The 20,893-nt window shown below is 30.9% G+C and overlaps 1 protein-coding gene across 1 annotated transcript; it reads right to left on the reverse strand.

The window, feature by feature from the left end:
* Positions 1–571: 571 nt before the first annotated feature.
* LOC120077526 (caffeoyl-CoA O-methyltransferase 5) lies at positions 572–2,462 on the reverse strand. Its single transcript, XM_039031434.1, has 5 exons — positions 2,364–2,462; positions 2,202–2,281; positions 1,967–2,111; positions 1,754–1,885; positions 572–1,027 (listed from the first exon to the last, which is right to left on the reverse strand). The coding sequence occupies exons 1-5, from the start codon at positions 2,460–2,462 to the stop codon at positions 734–736; spliced, it is 750 nt and encodes a 249-aa protein (XP_038887362.1). The 3' UTR covers positions 572–733.
* Positions 2,463–20,893: the final 18,431 nt, after the last annotated feature.

Genomic DNA, 20,893 nt, shown 5'->3' on the forward strand with positions numbered 1-20,893 from the left:
TCTTTGTTTGGTGAGGTGGGTTTGGTGGTGGGGCCACTCTTATCATTATCATCAGCCCACTCAACCAAAAGTTACATATGACTCGTTTGTTTATGGTCTTTAGGTCAAAACTTCGATTTTCAATATTCCAAATTTTCTTCTAAGATTCCTTTTTTTTTTTAAAAAAAAAAAAAAAAAAAAGTTTATATTATATTTTTAATATATTTTTTTTGTTTCATAAAAACTCATTTTGAAATTATGTATATGATATGTTTATTTATTGTCATTTAATGGGCTATTAAATTTTACTTAAATTTTAATCGAAAATAATAAAAATAATAGTCAATTTTAGAAGTTAAATTATATAAGTTATTTAGTTCATCCAATAGGATAAATTTATAATTTATAAGCTTTTATCATGTGGATGTTTTTTTAGTTAGACTTAATTGATTAGATTTTTAATCAAATGGGATGAGATCATGATTTTTATAAATTAAAAAAGGCAGTTGATATGTTTGAGTTTTTATAAATTAGTAATAATCAGATCCCTCACATAGAGATTAAAAAAAGTATTATTCATTAAAATGTTGAATTTGAATTACATAGAAAACTCCCAAAGAGAAAATTGATATTAAAAAGAAGAGATCAAATGGTAAGAAAAGAAAGGGCAAATTCAAGCAAGACCCTTCAATAACAACAATGAAGAAGAGTATGAGTAAACGTGTAGGTGGAAGTGCATGAAATGTTAGGGTGTTCATTTGATACGACGACAGAGAGTGATTCCGTCACCAACAGGGAGCATACAAATCTCAATTCTAGGGTCGATAGCGAGAGCCTTGTTGAGTTCCAATACAAAGTCCCTGTAATACCTAACATACTTGCGCATGGGTGCATCGGGTGGAGCAACCACCGACCCATTCCATAGAGTGTTGTCGTACCCGATCACTCCCCCAACTTTGACCAGATCGATCAATCTTTTGTGGTAATTTATGTAGTTATCTTTATCAGCATCCACGAATATGAAGTCATAGCTTCCATGATTCTTTTCCTGCAGTTTACCACACATTATCAACTTTCATAATAATCCTATTTTTTATTTTGAATCATTTGTATTAATAGTTTAATTTCCAACTCGAACTTATAGAACTTTTTACATTGAATTTTTAAATATTCTATTTTACTCTTTTGATTTATTTATTGCTAAGCTTTCTTGTATCATACTCATTCTTCTCCGAACAAGTTACTCATACAAGTGGAAAATCTTGATTAGTGTTGTAATTATTAATCATTTTACCTTTTTTCTTTAAAAAAAATTCTTAAACTAGACAAAGATTCATTGAATTAGGGGAGAGTCGTACAAATAAAAGAGTGCATTTTGGGTATGATTTGGACATCTAAAACCTAAGCTTGAGAAAGCCCATAGGGTTAAGTAGATGACTTAATATTAAATGAATTTAGGAAATTTTGTTTTCAATTAATACACCTAACTCATATCCCACACTATTTGCAAATGAGATTACCCAACCCTTCTTTCCTTAATATAATTAAATTACTAAAACTAATAAAACCAAAATAAACTTATGTTGTGACATTTATTGTCTTGAATTTTATAGCACCGAATTAGTGTCGTAATTTATTTTTAACCTTTTTCTTATTGAGAATCCCACATAAAAAAATGTGATTTTAAAATGGGTGAAAAATCTAGAAATTAAAAAATATGTATATTAGCAAAAAAATTTAAAAAAATGATGATAATGAATAATAAAAATCTTACATCGGCGACCATCTCATCAAGAACAGGAAGAGCAGGGCCTTCTTTGAATTCAATCTTATGAGCAACACCGGCTTTCTCAATCACCGGCAAACCCAACTCATAATTTTCTCTGTTAATATCCATAGCCAGAATCTAAAACCACAAACAAATAATCTCAGAAAACTCACATTTGATCAATTTTGCTACAGAAACAAATCGAAAGAATTAACACACCGTTCCATCTTCAGGAAGAGCTAGGGCTGTAGCGAGAAGCGAGTAGCCAGTATAAACTCCAATCTCCATCGTTTTCTTCGCATTAATTAACTTCAATAACATGTTTAAGAACTGTCCTTCATCCGCTGATGTCGTCATTATGTTCCTATTTCCCAGATCCATTCCGATTTCAAATTAATTTCAATTCAAATTCCGCCATTAAAAACACACACACAATCGTAAACAATTTGCTAACCATGGATGTTTGGCTGTTAATTCTCTTAATTCCTTCATCGATTCAGGCTCCCTTGGATAAACGCTCGTCTCCAGAATGTACTGAATGTGAATTTTTTCAGTAATTTGAAGAATTGAAAAAGAGATTGGGAGAATCCGATTGTGGTTTTAGGTTATTGATTACCTGATACAGAGCATCGCTTTGCAAGAGGCTCTTGTGGCCGACTTCTTGGTGCCTTCCGGCTTGGTTCTGGTCTTCTTGTCCGTTTTTTGTGGAAGCCATTGCCGGAGAGTGATGAACTTTCTCTTTAATTTTCTTTGCTTTTTTCTTTCTGGTTTTCCGGTGAGGTCTCTGTGTTTTGCGGTGAGAAGGGAAAATGGAGGTCGTTTAAATAGAAAGACGACGGCCCGGTTCGAACCGGTGATGACTCGGGTCAATTTGTACAGAGTTGGGTCGGGGGTTGGTGAAGGTTATTGGTGAGAATGTCGGGTCCACATTAACAGACTTTTCTTTTTTCCTTTTAATTTTATTGCTGATTAATGGCCTAATTCGAGGTTTTTTTTTAAAGAAAAAGAAGAAAAAATTTTCAAAATAAACTTCGTTAAGCAACAAGCAAGGTCCTCACTTAGAGCAAATAAAGCTATATGGTAGCACTCCATTTTTTCGGTTTGGCAATAAAAAAAAGTATTCTTAATTTCAATTTAATTTTTCTAATTCATTTTCATTTGTTTATAAATTTTGTCATTTTCATATGTTTATAAATTTAATATCGACATAAAGAATAGTGAAAATAACTATAATTTAAGTGATAAGTTATGTGTTATTTTTTAGCATAATTATTTTATATTTATATTGAATAGATAAACCATAAGATCATTCATGTCAATTTGTCAAAAATATATATATACCGGATCCCATTGACAAATTGATGATGGTTCCGAATTGATGATGTTTATAAAGTGACTATTGTCTTCCTCAACCAAAACTTTTAATGTTCTTAATGGATTTCTCTCCAAAATCTGAATGCCCTTAGTGGATCTCTCTAGATGAGATTTAAGAAAGACTGAGTGCTTATCATTTTAGTATATTGGGGACCATAGCCCTAAAGTCTCTTTATATACTAGTTAAATTAGGGTTCCCACTAAACCCTAATTAACTAGGAATGACTTCTACTCATAAAGTCCATACTCAATTAGGAATCTAGGTCTTAATTAATTAGATCACATGATAGGGTTCATTCTAATAAAATAACCCAATGTGATAAATTATTAATCCACATACATAACCCATATTTTAATTAAACGTATTATTATTTAAATACATCTAACAATCTCCCACTTAACTATGTCTGCCTGATATAATTAAATCGCATAAACCTTAGGCGTGCATAAATAGGTTATTTCAATAATAGAATTCCCATTTAGTTCAATCCGTCCATCTCTTGTATTAGCATAGAATCAAGGCAACTTTCGTCACTACCTTTGTAACTAAGCATTCCTTGATCATCAACTCCAATACATTCAATAACATAGATCAAGTATGGATGGATAGCATGGAAACTACATGCAAAGTGATCTAGATCATGCCTGTTTCCAACTAGTCCAAATTCCTTAGTGGGATCATTTTTAAAAACTTTATACTAAATTGCATGCATGATAAACAAGGTCAGATGATAAAACATAAACCATCGACTTTATTTTATATAGAAAATAAACAAACTAAGGTCAAAGAACATCCTCAATAATAAACTCCTACTAAACCATGGAATCAGAAAAGTGACTAACATCCATGCGAGCAATATGCTCATGAAAAACTTTAGGTGGTAAACCTTTAGTCAATGGATCTTCCACCATAGAGTTTGTTCCTATGTGTTCTATCGAAATTTGACCATTCTAAACTCTTTCTTTAACAACCAAAAACTTCACATTTATATGCTTTGACTTCGTATTGCTTCTGTTGTTGTTGGAATACATCACCGCCGATTTATTGCATAAAAGAATTTTAATGGTCTTTATATGTGAACCACTTTCTGCAGCCCAATGACAAAATTTCGCAACCATATTCCATGATTGGATGCCTCATAACATTCTATAAACTCTACAGCCATGGTATAAGAAGTCATAAGTGTTTGTTTAACACTTTTCTAGGATACAACTCCTCCAACTAACATGGAGATATAGCCTAAAGTAGATCGCAAAATGTCTTGGCATCCAACATAATCGAAATTAGAATACTCAATGATCTCCAAACCTTGATCTCCGATAAGTGAGCATATAATCTTTTGTCGTCTGTAAATACCACATTACCCATTTGGCGCTTTCCAATGATCCATCACCAGGTTGCTCAAATATCTACTTAACACTCCAACCATGAACATAATATTTGGACGCGTACAGACATGAGCGTGCATTAGACTTCCAATAGCCGATGCATAGGGAACCTTCTGCATCTTCTTAGTCTCGAGTGTGGTCTTAGGGCATTAACCTAAATGAAATTTATCACCTTTAACGAACGGGGTATCTCCTAGTGCACAATCTTTCATACAAAATCTACTAAAAAATCTTTTCAATGTAGTTCTTTTGTGACAATCTCAAAATACCTTGAGAATGATCTCGCAGTATTTGAATTCCTAATACAAAAGAAGTATCACAAGTTCCTTCATCTCAAAATTTCTTTTGAGAAATCTTTTAGTGTCATGCAATAAACCTACATCATTATTTGCTATGAGTATGTCACTGACATATAACACCAAAAAGATTGATGTACTCCCACTGAACTTGTGATATACACAATCTTCCACTATATTCACCTCAAAACTAAAGTATCCTTCATGGAATTTGTGATACCATTGACGAGAGGTTTGCTTGAGACCGTAGATGGATTTCTTCAATTTGCACAATATAAATTTTGAATTATCAGACACAAAGTTTTATGATTGCACCATATAAATCGACTCATTCCCATTGAAAAGCGCAATTTTTACATCCACCTGGTGTAGTTCTAAATCAAAGTGAGCTACCGGTGCCATGATTAACCTAAAAGAGTCAATTGATGAAACCAGAGAGAAACTCTCATTATAATCAATGTCTTCCTTTTGAGTAAAACCCTATGCAACAAGACAAGCCTTATATCTTTCGATATTGCCGTGCAAATCCCTTTTGGTTTTAAATATCCATTTACAACCTATAGGTTCACTCTTGATAGCAATTTGACAAGTTCCCAAACGTTATTGTCTTTCATGGATTTTATTTCCTCTTCCATAGTATTTATCCACATTTAAGAGTTAGAACTTTGTAGAGCTTGTTGGAAGTTGATTAGATCATCTTCCATTATGCCCAGATCATCCTAATGTTCTTGAAGAAATATAATATAATCATCTAGAGTTGCACTTCTTTTTTCTCTAGTGGATCTCCTTAGTAGCATTTCTTGAAGTTATTGAGTTTAAACTTCAATATTGTCTTGTTTTATAATTGGTTCTATAGGGAAGTCAAGAATTGGAGCCTGAACATCATTTATAACCCATTAGAACAAGAAACTAATTCCTCTTCAAAGACAACTTTCCTTATGTTATCTTCCCCCTCAAACTCAACATCCTCAAGAAATCTAGCATTTCTCGTCTCAAACAATGATCTAGAAGTGGGATCATAAAACTTAAAACCCCAAAAGTACTCAGAATACCCAACAAAATAGCAGTTAATAGTTCTTGAGTCCAATTTTCTTTCATTAGGCCTGTAAGGCCTAGCCTCAGTTGGACAATCCCATATGTGAAGATGTCTAATACTAGGCTTCTTTCCTGTCAATTCATAAGGGATTTTAGCTACTACATTACTAGGTACCCTATTAAAGATATATGTTACATTCTTTAGTGCCTTACCTCAGAAGGATTCTGATAGAGAAGAATGACTAGTCATACTTCTTACCATATCCTTAAGTGTTCTATTTCGCCTTTCTATTACACCATTCATATTGGGTTTGTCCGGCATAGTGTATTACGGAACGATTTCACATTCCACTAGGTATTTGGCAAAGGGCCCTAGACGTTGTTCACCTGATCCATCATATCTATTATAGTATTCACCACCACAATCAGATTTAACAGTCTTAATTTTCTTTCCAAGTTGAAGTTCAACTTCAGCTTCGAAAGACTTGAAAACGTTCAAAGATTAAGACTTTTCATGAATTAAATATAGGTACTCATATCTTGAATAGTATTTGACAAAAGGCCCTAGACGTTGTCTATGAACGTAATAAAATATTGTTGTCCATTCCAAGAAGCCGTAGGGAATGGACCACAAATGTCTATATGTATTAGTTCTAAGACATCTGAGCCTCTATTGGCACCTAATTTTCTTATGTTTGTTTGTTTTCCCTTAATACATTCCACACAAACATCGAAGTTACTTAAATCAAGGGAAATAAGAATTCATCTGACACAAGTCTCTAAATTCTCTATTTTGAAATGTGACCTAAACGCTTGTGTCATAACATAGCGGAGTTCTCATTTAATTTACGCTTTGTACCACATGAATTAGATAACAGAATCTTGTAAAATGAAGCAAAAGAATCAAACATATATAGATTATCAAACCGGTACCAATAATCTTGGAATCTTGAAAAAGACTAACTTTATTATTTCCAAAAGAACAAGAAAAACCAAATTTGTCCAAACTGGAAATAGAAACTATATTTCGTCTAAATGACGGTACAACAAAAGTCTCATTCAAATCTAAATAACAACCAATTTTTAAAAGTAGTATAAAATTTTCAATAGCTTTCATTGGAATTGCTTTGCTATCGCCCATATAGATAAATTTTTCAACATCACTTGGCGGCTAGCTCCATAGGCAACCCTGCATTGATATACTTATGTGAGTAGTAGCACCAGAATCTATCCACCAAGTATCTATAGATACATAAACTAAATTAACTTTAGAACAAACTAAAGTAAGAAGTTTACCCTTCTTTACATGCCACTTGGCGTACTTGGGACAATCTTTCTTGAAGTGACATTCTTTTTTGTAGAAAAAAACAAGGATTTTTAGTGGCTTGTTTCTTATTTTTATTTTGTTGAGATGTCCCTTCTGCAACATCCACAAATTTCATTTTCTTCTTATCACGAGAGCCAGTTGCCAAATGAGCACTTTCCATTATTTCTCTCTTAATCCTATCTTCTTCTTGCACACATAGTGAGATAAGTTCATTAATATTCCATTTATCCTTCTGAGTATTATAGTTTATCTTAAACTGAGTGAATTGTGCAGGAAGAGAGCTAAGTACCAGATGCATGAGTAAATTTTCATTTATCTCGATATCAGGTGTCTTTAATTTACCTGCGAGATTGGACATTTTCATAATGTAATCCCTTACGTTTTCATTGTCCTTATACCTCATAGAAGATAAAGAAGCCAAAAGACTACTTGCTTCCCCTTTTTCATTTTTAGCAAAATATTTCTTAATTTGAGCTAGGAACTTATTGACATTTTCACTTTTCATGATAAAGCCCTGAAAAGACTCCGGAATAGAGTGCCTAATGATCATTAGACATGCGATTTGACCATTCCACTTCTCTATATTAGTTGTATTTGGTTGTTCCTTAGTAGAAGTAGGGTTATCGATCTTTAATGCATGGTCTAAATCCATACACCCGAGAAGTATCTCTAGGCTTTCCTTCCAAATCTTGAAGTCCTATCCATTCAACTTAGGGATTGAACTCATATTTTCAGATATTTGAGTAAGACCAACTGAAACAATAAACAACGAAACATATACTCACAATTAAAATATAACAAAATAATTTCACATATGTGGTGGACCCCCTTTAACAAAATACCTAGCACAACATTGATGTTTAGCCTTTAGGCAAAAACACCGATTGTAAATGGTACTCTCAACGTAGTAATCAAACTACTGACAATAAACCCTGTAAAAAAATAAAGCCTTTCTTTGGACCGACTATTTTTCACATGAGCAATCCTTATAATTGTCACATACTCGTTACCACATGCATACCCACAATTTGGCCAAATAGTTATCTTCCTTTGGACCGATACTTATTCACATAAATTCATGAATATGCACATCTTATATTTCATAATTAAAATCTAGATAATAGAGACTACTTTGATAACATATTTTTTTGACCAATCCAACCTAAAATATAAGACACAATAATATAACAATATTATTGTAAAAAATAATGGGAAAAGAACACCAAATAGTCTTTACCAAAATTCACCAAATAATTGCATATACATAATACAATTAAAGCAACATAAACATGAGAATATCACCAAATATCATTAATCAAATTTAAATTTAAATTCACCAAAATATCAATCAAATTAAAATTAAAATTTGCTACATTGTCAATCAAATTTAAATTTATGTTCACGAAAAATATCAATTATCAAGATCAAACTCAAGTCCATAAAATAATCAACTAAATTTAACTTAAAATTGAAATATGATCAATTAAGCTTGAATTCACATCATAATTAATAAAATTAAACTTATCACAAATGATTAATTAAACTTGAACTTAAATTCATAATATGGTTAATCAAATTTAAACCTAAATTCATAATATGATTAATCTAACTTAAACTTGAATCTATCAATCTAACTTTAGATTGAATACATCAGATGTAACAGAAAACATGGAGGATGATTTTGGTATTTTGCCCTATTCAATTTCTTGTTATTTATTCACCAAATGAAATAAATTGTGTATTTTTATAATTTTTCTTTTAAAAAAAGTATTTGGATTAGGTGACTGAATATATGGAAAACAATAATTACATTTGCATTTCAGATTCTAAATTCTTCTGCCAAATAGGTATTAAATAACAATGAAAACATGAAAATACAACTTTATTTTAATTTTGATTTTAGGTCACCAAATTTATATTCCTCAAGATTCTAAAGTTCTTTCTTTTCTTTTCCCATCCACATTATTCCTTGGAAAATTTTAAAATTGAAAAATTATATATGAAAAATGTAACGTAAAATTTTGCTTATTTCTAAGATATGGTTTGGTAAATGGATAACCTCGTTTTTCCATTAAATTTTTATGACATGATAAACTATTAAAATGTAAAATTTAGTGGTATAAATTATTTATTTAATAAAATATGAATTATTACTCTCAAGATCGATGTTTTGATTCATTAAAAATGTTAATTTTACTGATTTAGTCCATCTAAAATATTTTTCTAACTCAATAAGAAGAAAAAAATAGCTCTAAACGAGCGAAACTTACACATGTTGAGTTATTAGTTTGTATAACTCAATCATTTGATTAATTGGGTAAATTAACAGAGTAAAATCATGAAATTGGGGTACTTATTTAAATTGAATATTTATGTTCATACTTCACAAAATTAGAAATTCTAGTTATTTAAATAAATTGACTTTGTAGTACTCATTGGACTAGTAGTTAATTGACAACTTGTATAATAGTTTGTTACTAATAGTTGATAGTTGAAACTTTGAATACTTTGAATAATCTGAATAAAACGACAATGTTAAAAACATAAAATTAAATCGATACATTTTAAAATTCTAAGTATAAATCCTTGTACAATAAGCTTGCTTTTGAATTTTAATTAAAAAACAAATATAATCTAGATATTATCAAATATAAAATGGGAAATAAGAAATTTCTAGTAGAGTACATTTATATTTATATTTATTCTTATTTTTGTTTTAATACAAATACAACAACTATTAAAAATAAGGGATAGAACCTTCAGACTCCAAAGAAGAAGACTATTGAACTAACTGCTAAGTACTCTTTCTCTCTCAAATCATATATTATTAATTTAGGGTGTGTTTGGTTCAATTCTTTAAAATGTTTAATTTTGAAAAAAAAAATGAAATTGTTGGTAATTACTAAAATAGTTTTTAAAATATTTTCAAAGTATATTTTAAATTATCTTTATCAAAAGAATCTAAATAAAAAAATAATTTTTTTAATCAATCCAAACAACTCCTTAATTTCTAATGATTTATTGATTTTCGAGGGTTTGAAGTTAAGTATTTATTGATAAAATTCGTTTTCCTAAGGAAATAAAATATTAATTTGTAATCCGCAAAATATGTGTTCCTCAAAAAAATATTAAAAATGTGGTGGGGCCCAACGGAGAACTTTGTTAATGCAGTGGGTGAGTGGATATGCGGTTGGTGAGGCAACTTCAAAAAGTCGCGAAGAGTTGGAAATGTTCATCACCATACAGCGTTGCCACGTCAAGCTTCGAAATAATTTTAATTTTTTTTCCTTTAAATTTTGGACATATCGAAATTACAACTTTGTCCCTCACATTTTTGAAGAGAGGATATATCTGTATACATTTTGGATTAATCTCATTCATATATGTTATGTAGCTAACTATATAATATAATTTATTATAACAAGCTACAAGAAATAACCTTTTCTTATAGCATTTTTGAAACACTACTAAAAAATCCAAAAGTTGCATCATCTTCTCTTTTATAAATTTTAGTCTCCTCTATATATCTCCGGCTCTCTCCCTCTCAAACTTTGTATCCCTTCCTCTCTTTCAAGCTTTCTTCAACCTCTTCTCATCTCTTTGGCCATGGCCGGTCCATACTTTACGCGGACAACTACCGCCAACGTGACTCCAATTGGTACGTGGTGAGACAAAACGTCATTGCAAGAAACATTACAATTAGCTCTGAACTTCACCCGCAAAATACGTGACACCAATTGTGCAATGATTAAAGTTTTTAAGATTTGCTATAATTCTAAACCATGTTTCTTAGGACTTCAAAGGCTATTATCAAAAGAATCAAATTCTTTGTATGTTCTCTTTTAGGGATATATATTTATACATCATACTTACTTTATTCTTCGTTTGTTACCATTCAAACCCATTTTTAGTTTTGTTTTGGGCAGAAACAAAGTCCTTCTATCGAGGATATTAAAGTACATGTTTAGGAGTGATTTTGAAATGATTAAAATCATTTTTGTTGTGTTACAAATCACTTTTATATTTCTTAAACTCTCTCATTTATCTTTTCATTAATCGTTTTTAGTTTTAAAGGATGTAGTGTCCATTGTCCATCATGAGGTTTCTCCTCTTCTATATGTTTTAATTGTTCTTCTTGTTCTTCTCGTGTTGTTTGTGTGTTTTTTAATTATTATTATTTAGCCTGAAAAAATGGGGTATTAAGTGCCTCCCAAACCAAGAAATAGGTTTCTAGAACAAATGTATTAGGATAACTTTTCTATATTTTAGTATCTTCTTGATTAATATGAAAAATAATGAAATGTTATTAAAAACACATTTTTTATTGAAGTTCTTTGGATGTCCTCCGTTCTTAATAAAGACATTTGTTAGAGTTAATTTCCTACTTTAATGAAACTTTTTTTAAAAAAAAGTTTGCATAGAGTAACAATTTTCAGTTCAAAAGCTTTTTAATTTCTATTGGCTTAGTTCTTATACTTTTAATTTTATAAATTTTAGTCAATGTATATAAACTTTAAAGTATGTGACAATTTAATTTTTATCATGAAAATTATTGTTAAAATTTAATCGAAGTCCTTGTTTATATAGATCAATAAATAGATTGGGTATTTTATGTGCTTAAAAACTACACATTACACTAACTCATATTATGTTGTTACAAATTCAAATGTATAGACTCAAACTTTTTTCTTTTAAATTATTATAAATTTGAAAATATTTATTAAAAAAAGTAGAAGAACTAAATAATCATAAAAAACAAATCTTTTATTAATATTCAAAGTTAAAAGTGGAGCAAGTGAGTCATTCAATATTCCCATTCTGTCCCTTTCACCCTAGAAGTGTACGTGGGTTCACCTAATGATTGATCTAGGTGTCCTGACTTTATACTACAATTATGAGTAAATGAAGACTTTTTATTAGTATAAATTCTTTATCTTTTTCTTTTATGCATATCCTTAAACTCTACAAAATTCCAAAATATTTCTTTCTTAACTCTTCAATTAGATTCAAATTAATCACCTTTATCTTGATTTTGCAAGACCTAATCACCTTTCACATTAGTTTTGTGGATTCATATAGCTTACAAAGTTGGCTAAATTACTCTTTGGCCCTTGAAATCTTGATAAATGACAATAAGACTATAGGTTCTAAAATCTTACCATTTTATCCTTATACTTACTTTTGAGTAACCAAAAATAATTTAGCACATTATATATATAAAAAATTGGTGATGTAAAATATAACTAAATTTTTTTAAAAAATTTAGGATATTAACATTTTGTTGACATGTCAATATTTCTATCGATATTTCAACTTTTACATGAGTTCAAACCACTTCTTGATTAGATTGATGGATTATCAATTGTAGAGTTGTTATTGGAATATCACATCACCCTACTTTTTAAAATTCTATTTAAAAAATAAGGTTAAATACTTAGATTATAAAAAATATCAGTAAATTTTGGGACATAATTGATCCCTCGATTTTGACAAGTCTAATTTTTACTATTGTACTTTGAAAATGTTCCCAAACAATCCCTTGGACAGTGTTTTTTTTCCGTTAAAATAAAATTGAAATTGATGCAAAGGTTTGTGTGGTAAAACGTGGAAGACATGTAATATCGTTGATATGAAAAATTGATAATGTAAGTGATTTTAATGATATATTTAAAAGTGACAACGATTTTTTTTATATCTAAATAATATTACACATATTCTAATTTTTACATGAGTTATTATATATATATAGTCTAAGGTCATAATTGAATTAACCCAAAATTCTTGGGTTTTTGTATAGCTTAACCAAAAAAAGATATACCAAATCATTTTCTTTTAGTGTGACCAACGATCAAATGACCAACATGGAGTATTTTCTAAATTTGGTGGTTAAGATTGCATGGTTTTGAAATTTATGAATAAAATTGTCATATTACCCAAACCTAAATGACCCAAAAAGTATTTTACCTACAAAACTTGATAGGCATTAAAAATGTGAGTTTCACATGCTTAAGCTTGTGTAACCATTAATTCAAGCATGGTTTAGTAGATAAAACACAAATTATCATTTCAAAGGTTGATGGTTCGATATTCATCCCCACAATTCTAGACCTCAAAAAAAGAAAAAGAATGTTGTATGACAATTAATCTAATTAGTTTATGTGATGTGTGCGAAGATAAAAAAAAAAAAAAATTGATATCAATGGCTCAATTTTATGTATATATCAATGAATATGTGGGAATCAAAAGCTATTTTTGTTAGAGTTTTTTGATTGGTTATATATTTGTTTAAGGCGGGTGTGTTATGATTCTGGCCGTTTGCATGTTGTCACAGAAGTTGTCTCAACTATTGGTGTAACAAGCATCATTCCTGCAGTCCAAACTTTTCTTATTTGAAAAATTCAACAGATTTTATTTTCTGGATTATTTTCTTCTTTATGGTCGACCAAATTCTTTTTGGAGATGTTTTTTTTTCAAATGAATTATTTATTGAAGTTTTGTGCCCTTGATAGGATTGGCCGTGATCATTGAATATTTTGAAGAATTTGTGCTTCTAGTGTGAGACCGCCGATAATGTCTTTATTCTTGGTGGCTGATTGGTGCAACATCGTGTTCTGATCTTCACTCATAGTATTTCGTTATGCAAGTTCATCGATTGATAAGTGTAAAACATTGAAGATAATTTATGTCTTGTGTGTGATCGTTTTTTGCTTCTTGTGCCTTGAACTGAATCAATGTATTTGTTGTGCAATCTTTGGGGAAAGAAGGTCTTCAAAGCAACTAGTTCTTGATAGTCTCAAGGGGAGCTTGGGATTTTAATTCAGAGAAGGGGTTCTCGGTTATAGAGGGAGCCTAAAATTATCAATAGTCTTAAGAGGAGTTCAAGACTTTGATTCAAAGAAGGGATTCTTAGTTTTAAGGAAGCCTACTATCACTTGAGGAGTTCTCCATCTTAGGGGGAGCCTAAGGTGATAAGTGATTGGAAAAATAACTTCAAGAAGAGAGGGAGTCTCTTACACTACGGAGTGTCGAAGTGTCAAGCACTAATATTCTACAACTTCAGAGGAGCCCAAATTCATTTAGATAAGGAGCCTCACATCTAGGGCCCTAGGTTTTCATCAAGTTAGGCTCTACGTGAGTCACTGTAAAAGTTTTTATTTTACAGATAAGTACTACATTGTAAACGCTTAACTTATTAATATTAGTGGATTATCTTTTTTTGGCACACTGCTCTCCAAACGTAGGTGGTTTATCACCAAACTGGTCAGTTAACAAACTTTGTGTGCCTTTATTTATTTCTTTTGTTGTTGGTTTATTATTGTTACAGTGCTTGTCTATACTTTCCGTATAATATCCATATTTCGAGTGACGAGTCATCTCACAGCTTTTTCAATTTTGAAAAAAATCACAAATATCACTGAAATAAATAAAAATCTTGTGAATTTTAGAGTAATACCTTAACACTAGTTTATTTACAAGATAAACACCCATGATTAAAATACATATACCAATAGCTAAGTCAAATATATACATTAATAAAATAATAAATAGCATTAAATACTGAATACGAATAAGAAATTAAATGATTAGACTTTGATAAATGTATATTTCAATACAAGTGCACATCATTTGATCATATATATGTCTGTTAGATAATTTCAAAATTCAAACCAAACAAGAGAGAGATAGAAAAGATATTACAAAGAAAAAGAAGCACTTCAATAATTTGGGTCTTTCTTAACGTTGAAAACCATCAGCATTAGTCCAAAAAATCATCAGCCAAACCTTTCCCAATGATCCTGCAATCATCGGCTCAATTGTTGAGAAAGCTTCATCGGTTAAACCATCCCCAATGATATAACAGTCTAGTCGTAGGGAAAAAAAAAGTTACCTCGACGGATGGAGGATTGTGCTTTCTTGCCGATCCTAAACAAAACTGTAGGGATAAGCTGTCAAACCCCGGCGGTCCTCATTTATAAAAATCGTCGAGAGCTAAAACTTAGTCAGACGGTACAAAGATACCGTCGGGATAAATAAATATCTCTTGACAGTGACAAATTAGTGTCACCATCGGGCTATATTCATTTATCCCAAAGTTTTAGCTCTCGACGGTCTTTATAAATTAGGACCGTCGGGATAAGTGGCCTTGTCCAGAAGGTATATTTCCATCGTCGGTATTTAGTGGCTTTTCTGACCCCTGGACCGTTGGGGGATGGTTTGTTAGAGTTGGGAAAAGGTGAAAATGCATAAAATTATGCTTTTTCGCGACCCCTTGAATCGTCGAGATTATATAATTAATCGTTGAAATTAAATTTTTTTTCTATATCTAAATTTTTTTTTTTCAAATGTCATACATGTTTCAATCTTACAAATATAAATCAAACTAAAATAAAAATTGTCAAAATTAAGCACATGTCTACACTAGTAAATAATATAAAAAAACATATTTCAATCTCAAGAGTTTGTCAAGTAAACAACTTACTGGCACCATTCACCTTAAATGTACCATAACATCCACAATTCCTTAACTCCAAAAAAAGATTACATAATAACAAACTACCTATAAAACACAATTCTACAATCTAACTATGTTTGTCGGTATCTTCAACATAAATCTTGAGATACCTACAAAATACAAATTTAAATAAGTTTAATGCTCAATATACCATATACCAATCTCAAAATGATTATAGAATTTGAAACTCAACTAAGAACATTACTGAATTGAAACAAACCAACTCAAACTTGCATATTTCAATCTCAAACTCAATATAAAATTTAAAACCCAACTTAAATTTAATCATAATTATACATTTACCCTTATACCAACTTTAAAACCAATATAAGAACATTAACAAATAAAACCCACTTTAACTTCAAACCAACCTGTATTTACACATTTTAAACTCAAACTCAACATACAAATAACAATCTCAACATAATTAGACAATCACCCTTGTTCCCAACTCCGAACTTATTTTAACTACATACTCAATATAACATATACCCATCTCATTTTTATTCTCAACAATATAGAACTTAAAACTCAACTAAGAACATGAAGAATTGAAACAAACCAACTCATATCTACATATTTCAATCTCAAACCTAATATAGAACTTAAAACCCAACTTAAATCTAACCAACTCATATCTACATATTTCAATCTCAAACCTAATATAGAACTTAAAACCCAACTTAAACCCAATAAACTCATATCTACATATTTCAATCTCAAACCTAAGTTTGTTTAATCTCCTCCTCCCACTTATATTTTAACCACAAATTCAATATAACATATACCCATCTCAAAAGTATTCTCAATCTCAATATACAAATAACTTAATATTCAAACCAACCCATATTTACACATTTTAAACTCAAATTCAATATACAAATAACAATGTCAACATAATTAGCTCCTCCTTCCCCCCACCACTTGTAGCATATACCCATCTCAAAATTTTCTCAATCCTAATATACAAACCAACATAATTAAGAATTGAAACAAACCAAAACATATCTACATTTACTTAAACAAACCAATTTAAACTTAAACATATTAATACATTTACCCTTTTATGCCCCCCCCCCCAACACACAACACACAAACTCAATATAGCATATACCCATCTCAAATTATTCGCATTCCTAATCTGTTTTAACCACAAACTGAAATTCAAACTCTACTACGAAAGTTGAAGAGCTCATACCTAGTTCAATTTATCGTTCATGAGCTATAAGAGTATAGCTTTCATATCATCCATCTCAGATTGTCTTCTTGCTTCCAGTTCGTCCAATCTAGTAAATCTAGCCTTTAAGGATTCTATCTCTTGTTGTTGCTCCTCTATAACTTTTTATGAGGATGCACTGGACAATGTTTTTTTTTTTTTTTTTTTTTACTCTTTGGTGTCCTAACAAGGTCCACTCCTATACTCAACACCTGCTTGCACATTTCTTCTTCTGATATTGGTTTAGACCCTCATTGGGTGGAGGCTTCTCTCAGCTCGACCATTCGACTCTGCATCAATAATTAGAACTAATTATTGTATGACAATTGTATATAAATAAAGTTACATTGCGGAATAAAAAATTATATATGTATCATTAGTAGCCTGATTAACAAACAGTTGTCACTCTTAGAGTGTGTATGCTTAAATAAGTCTACTAGGTCTATTGTTTGACCGCCGAGTACTTTCTATAAAAAAATTCACATAGAAGATATTAATAATACTTTCTTAGAAATCAAATATAGAAATATTTTTATTCTTACCATGGATTCTCTATGCATATGAAATTCTTAAAACCAGTTGTATGAGCAAACTTTAGAGTTGACCGATTCCTTTGATTATTCTCTGCAATTTTTTAAGAAAATGAGAAATTAAAAGAAAATGAATAATTGAAATATAAGTAAACAAAAAAAAAAAAGTTTTTACTTCCCATTCGGTGGATTCAAACTTGGTGCATAAAAAGTGTCAATCTTAGATGGCATCTTTAAGTTGATCAGGTGGAATTGCTCGTGCCTCTTCAGGACTTGCATATTTTTTTTTTTTTTTATAGTTTTTATGTAGTTCCCCATATACTCTTTGAGCGAATTTTTCATCTGTTCATCGATGAAATCATTGACCAGTTAGTTGGATAAGTCAAACATAAAATGGTTCTGAATTAAAAAAGAAAAAAAAAAGTAATTAGTATCTCTACAGATGCATATATATAATTTGTAAAATATTGAATAACCATCTTACCAATAATCGACTTTTAACTAACTCTAGTTTCTATTCGTACCTCTCTCCATGTTCCATAAAGAACAAAAAAAGATTCCCGAACGTTGGTACCAATGGCACTACTAAACGTTGTTGCATTATTGCAAATTGGTTTATCCTATACAGGGTTGACCTTGATAGGAATTCTCCCAAATTGTTGGACATATTTATCCAAATCAACATTTCGAGAGTATTCGGGTCCTATCCTATTAGTCGTACAATCAGCCTCTGAAGAAATTATACATCGTTTGTTTAATTAGACATTAGTTTATATACAAATTATCGATTATGGATCTAAAATAACCTGAATTATCTCCCATAGAGGATGATGCACCAATATGCTCGGACTCTAAATACTCCTTTACTGCCTCCTCATCAGTGTGACCTATCATTGTTCCTGTGCAAACAACAATATAATGTTATACAACAATATGTAAGTTATGAAATAAAAAAGAAGATACATATTTACATGGTTATTCTGTATCATTAAGATGTTCATCGAAACTTAAACTCCTATTAGAAGATGATTGTACATCCTCTTCCTCGTCATTTATGAAGTCATCATCAACTCGCTAAATTATATGTTCTTCTATAATTATAGGATCAACATCAATTCTACATAAACTGACATTGTTCATTGATTCATCAATTGTATAAGTAATACTATTCACAACTTCTAATAACTCAGGTTGGACATCTTCAAGTTCTTCTACTTCTAGCATGTCCCACACACGCTTGTTTTGGACTACTTGTACCATTTTTCAATTATTACCATATTTGGGATCGTTGATGTAAAATACTTGTTTAGCTTGACTGGCAAATACAAAAGGCTCGTTAACAAACCAATGACGAGCTATATTAATTGATATATACCCCAAATCCATGTGTACTCTATTGGTCTTTTCAGGGTCTGTATCGAACCAAGTACACTTAAACATAATTACACGTCTTCTCTTGGCATACTAGAAGTCCAATACTTCATTAACAACACCATAGAAATTATGGAGATCTCCTCCACTTTCACTTTCTGAAGGTACGAAGATCCCACTATTTTATGTACTTCGATCATTACCATGCTCAATACTATGATAGTGTACTCCATTAACATTACATCCACTGTATGAGCGAACTTCTGAAGTTGGCCCCATCGCTAATGAATATATATGATCAGACATATCTTCATTTTCACGCAATGGAATAACCTGTTAATGTAAGTATGGGTTAGATCTTAAAAATCAATGTCACCTGAATTTTTTCTTTTAAACCCATACTTACATGAGATTTGGACCTCAAGAAAGCCTCATTGGTGCCATCATCCTGACTTTAAGCTTCATGTCGAACTAGTCTCAAATATTGCCTATAAGAAAGAGACGTGTCTCAATTTTCTATTTCACACTTGGTATCAAAATTATCAATTACAATAGAATGTTCAAAACATACTTTCAATAAGATTTTATTTCTATGCAATTGTTCAAGATGTACTAATGTGCATTGCATTTTTCTTCTCTCGATAATGTCCTTACTCTTGGTGCTCCTAATGGTCGTGTATTTTGTCTGAACATTGAAAATTCACCACATGTCTCATTCTCTGGAAGTCTATCATCATTCCTTTCATCTCTATTAAACCTCGTCTCAATTCCAGTTTTGTACAAAGAACAAAATACCAACGATTCATTTATTATATATACTTCTGTATAGAAGCCTCAGGATGTGCTTTGTTTCTTACATATTGTTTCAATGCCCGTAAACTTCTTTCTATAGAGTACATCCAACTATAACTAACTTGACCTGCGCCTTTTGTTTCATAGGGCAAATGGACTACTAGGTGCACCATTACATCAAAAAATGTCGGTGGAAATATTTTTTCTAACTTATAAAGTATTATTATAATGTCTCTTTATAATCGATCCAAATCTCCTATAAAAAAAAATTTTTACACATAGATTACAGAAAAATTTGCATAACTCAAGGACAACAGTGGACACGTCTTTTTTTTTTTTTTTTTTTTTTTAAGTATGCTCGAACACCAATTGGAAGAAGCCTCTAAATCAGAACATGCGAGTCGTGAGTTTTTAGCCTCCATAGCTTTCCATATTTCTCACTCACACATCTTGATATATTTGATACAAACTCATCAAGAAATTTGACTGACTTTATCCACTTACAAAATGCAACCTTGTCATTAGTAGTCAATGTGTATGCAACATGTGACTTTACAACTTTATCTCCTACCTTTTGCAAGTATAGTTCTTTTCATATATTTAGATTTTCTAAATCCAAACAAGCAATAGTTGTACCCTTATTCTTTCCTTCAATATTTAACAATGTGCCTACCAAATTATCACAAATATTCTTTCCAATATGCATAACATCCAACTTATGTCTCAAAAAAAGTTTCGGCCAATATGAAAGTTGAAAAAATATACTTTTTTGTTCCAATTTAAACTTTGTTTCCGTTTTTTATCATGTTTCTCTAGATGTTTGCTAAGCACGGGAAACTTTAACAAGTTCACCTCTCGTAAGATATCTTCTCTATCCATGAAAATTGGAGGAGGTCTACATTTCACTTTTCCATCATATTGTTTGCTCTTGCACCAGCTGTGATTATCTAGAAGATAACGCCGATGCCTCATAAAACATTGCTTTCCTCTTAGCCTCAATGATGATGTATCCTCTTTATAAATAGGGCATTCTTGGTAACTTTTGGTACTCCATCCAGATAGGTCACCATACATAGAAAAGTCATTAATAGTCTACAATAAGCTTACACGTAGTTGAAATATTCGCTGCTTACACAATTTTAAGTGTATCCACCATCATTCCATAACTCTTTTAACTCTTCAATCAATGGTTGTAAGTAAATATTAATTTCTTTTCTAGGAGATTTTGGCCCGGGTATAACAAAGGAAACAATGAAATTTGTTTCTTTCATGCATTTCCAAGGTGACAAATTGTAAGGAATGAG

The sequence above is a fragment of the Benincasa hispida genome, chromosome 5 (assembly GCF_009727055.1).
Source record: "Benincasa hispida cultivar B227 chromosome 5, ASM972705v1, whole genome shotgun sequence".
Classification (NCBI taxonomy): Eukaryota; Viridiplantae; Streptophyta; class Magnoliopsida; order Cucurbitales; family Cucurbitaceae; genus Benincasa; species Benincasa hispida.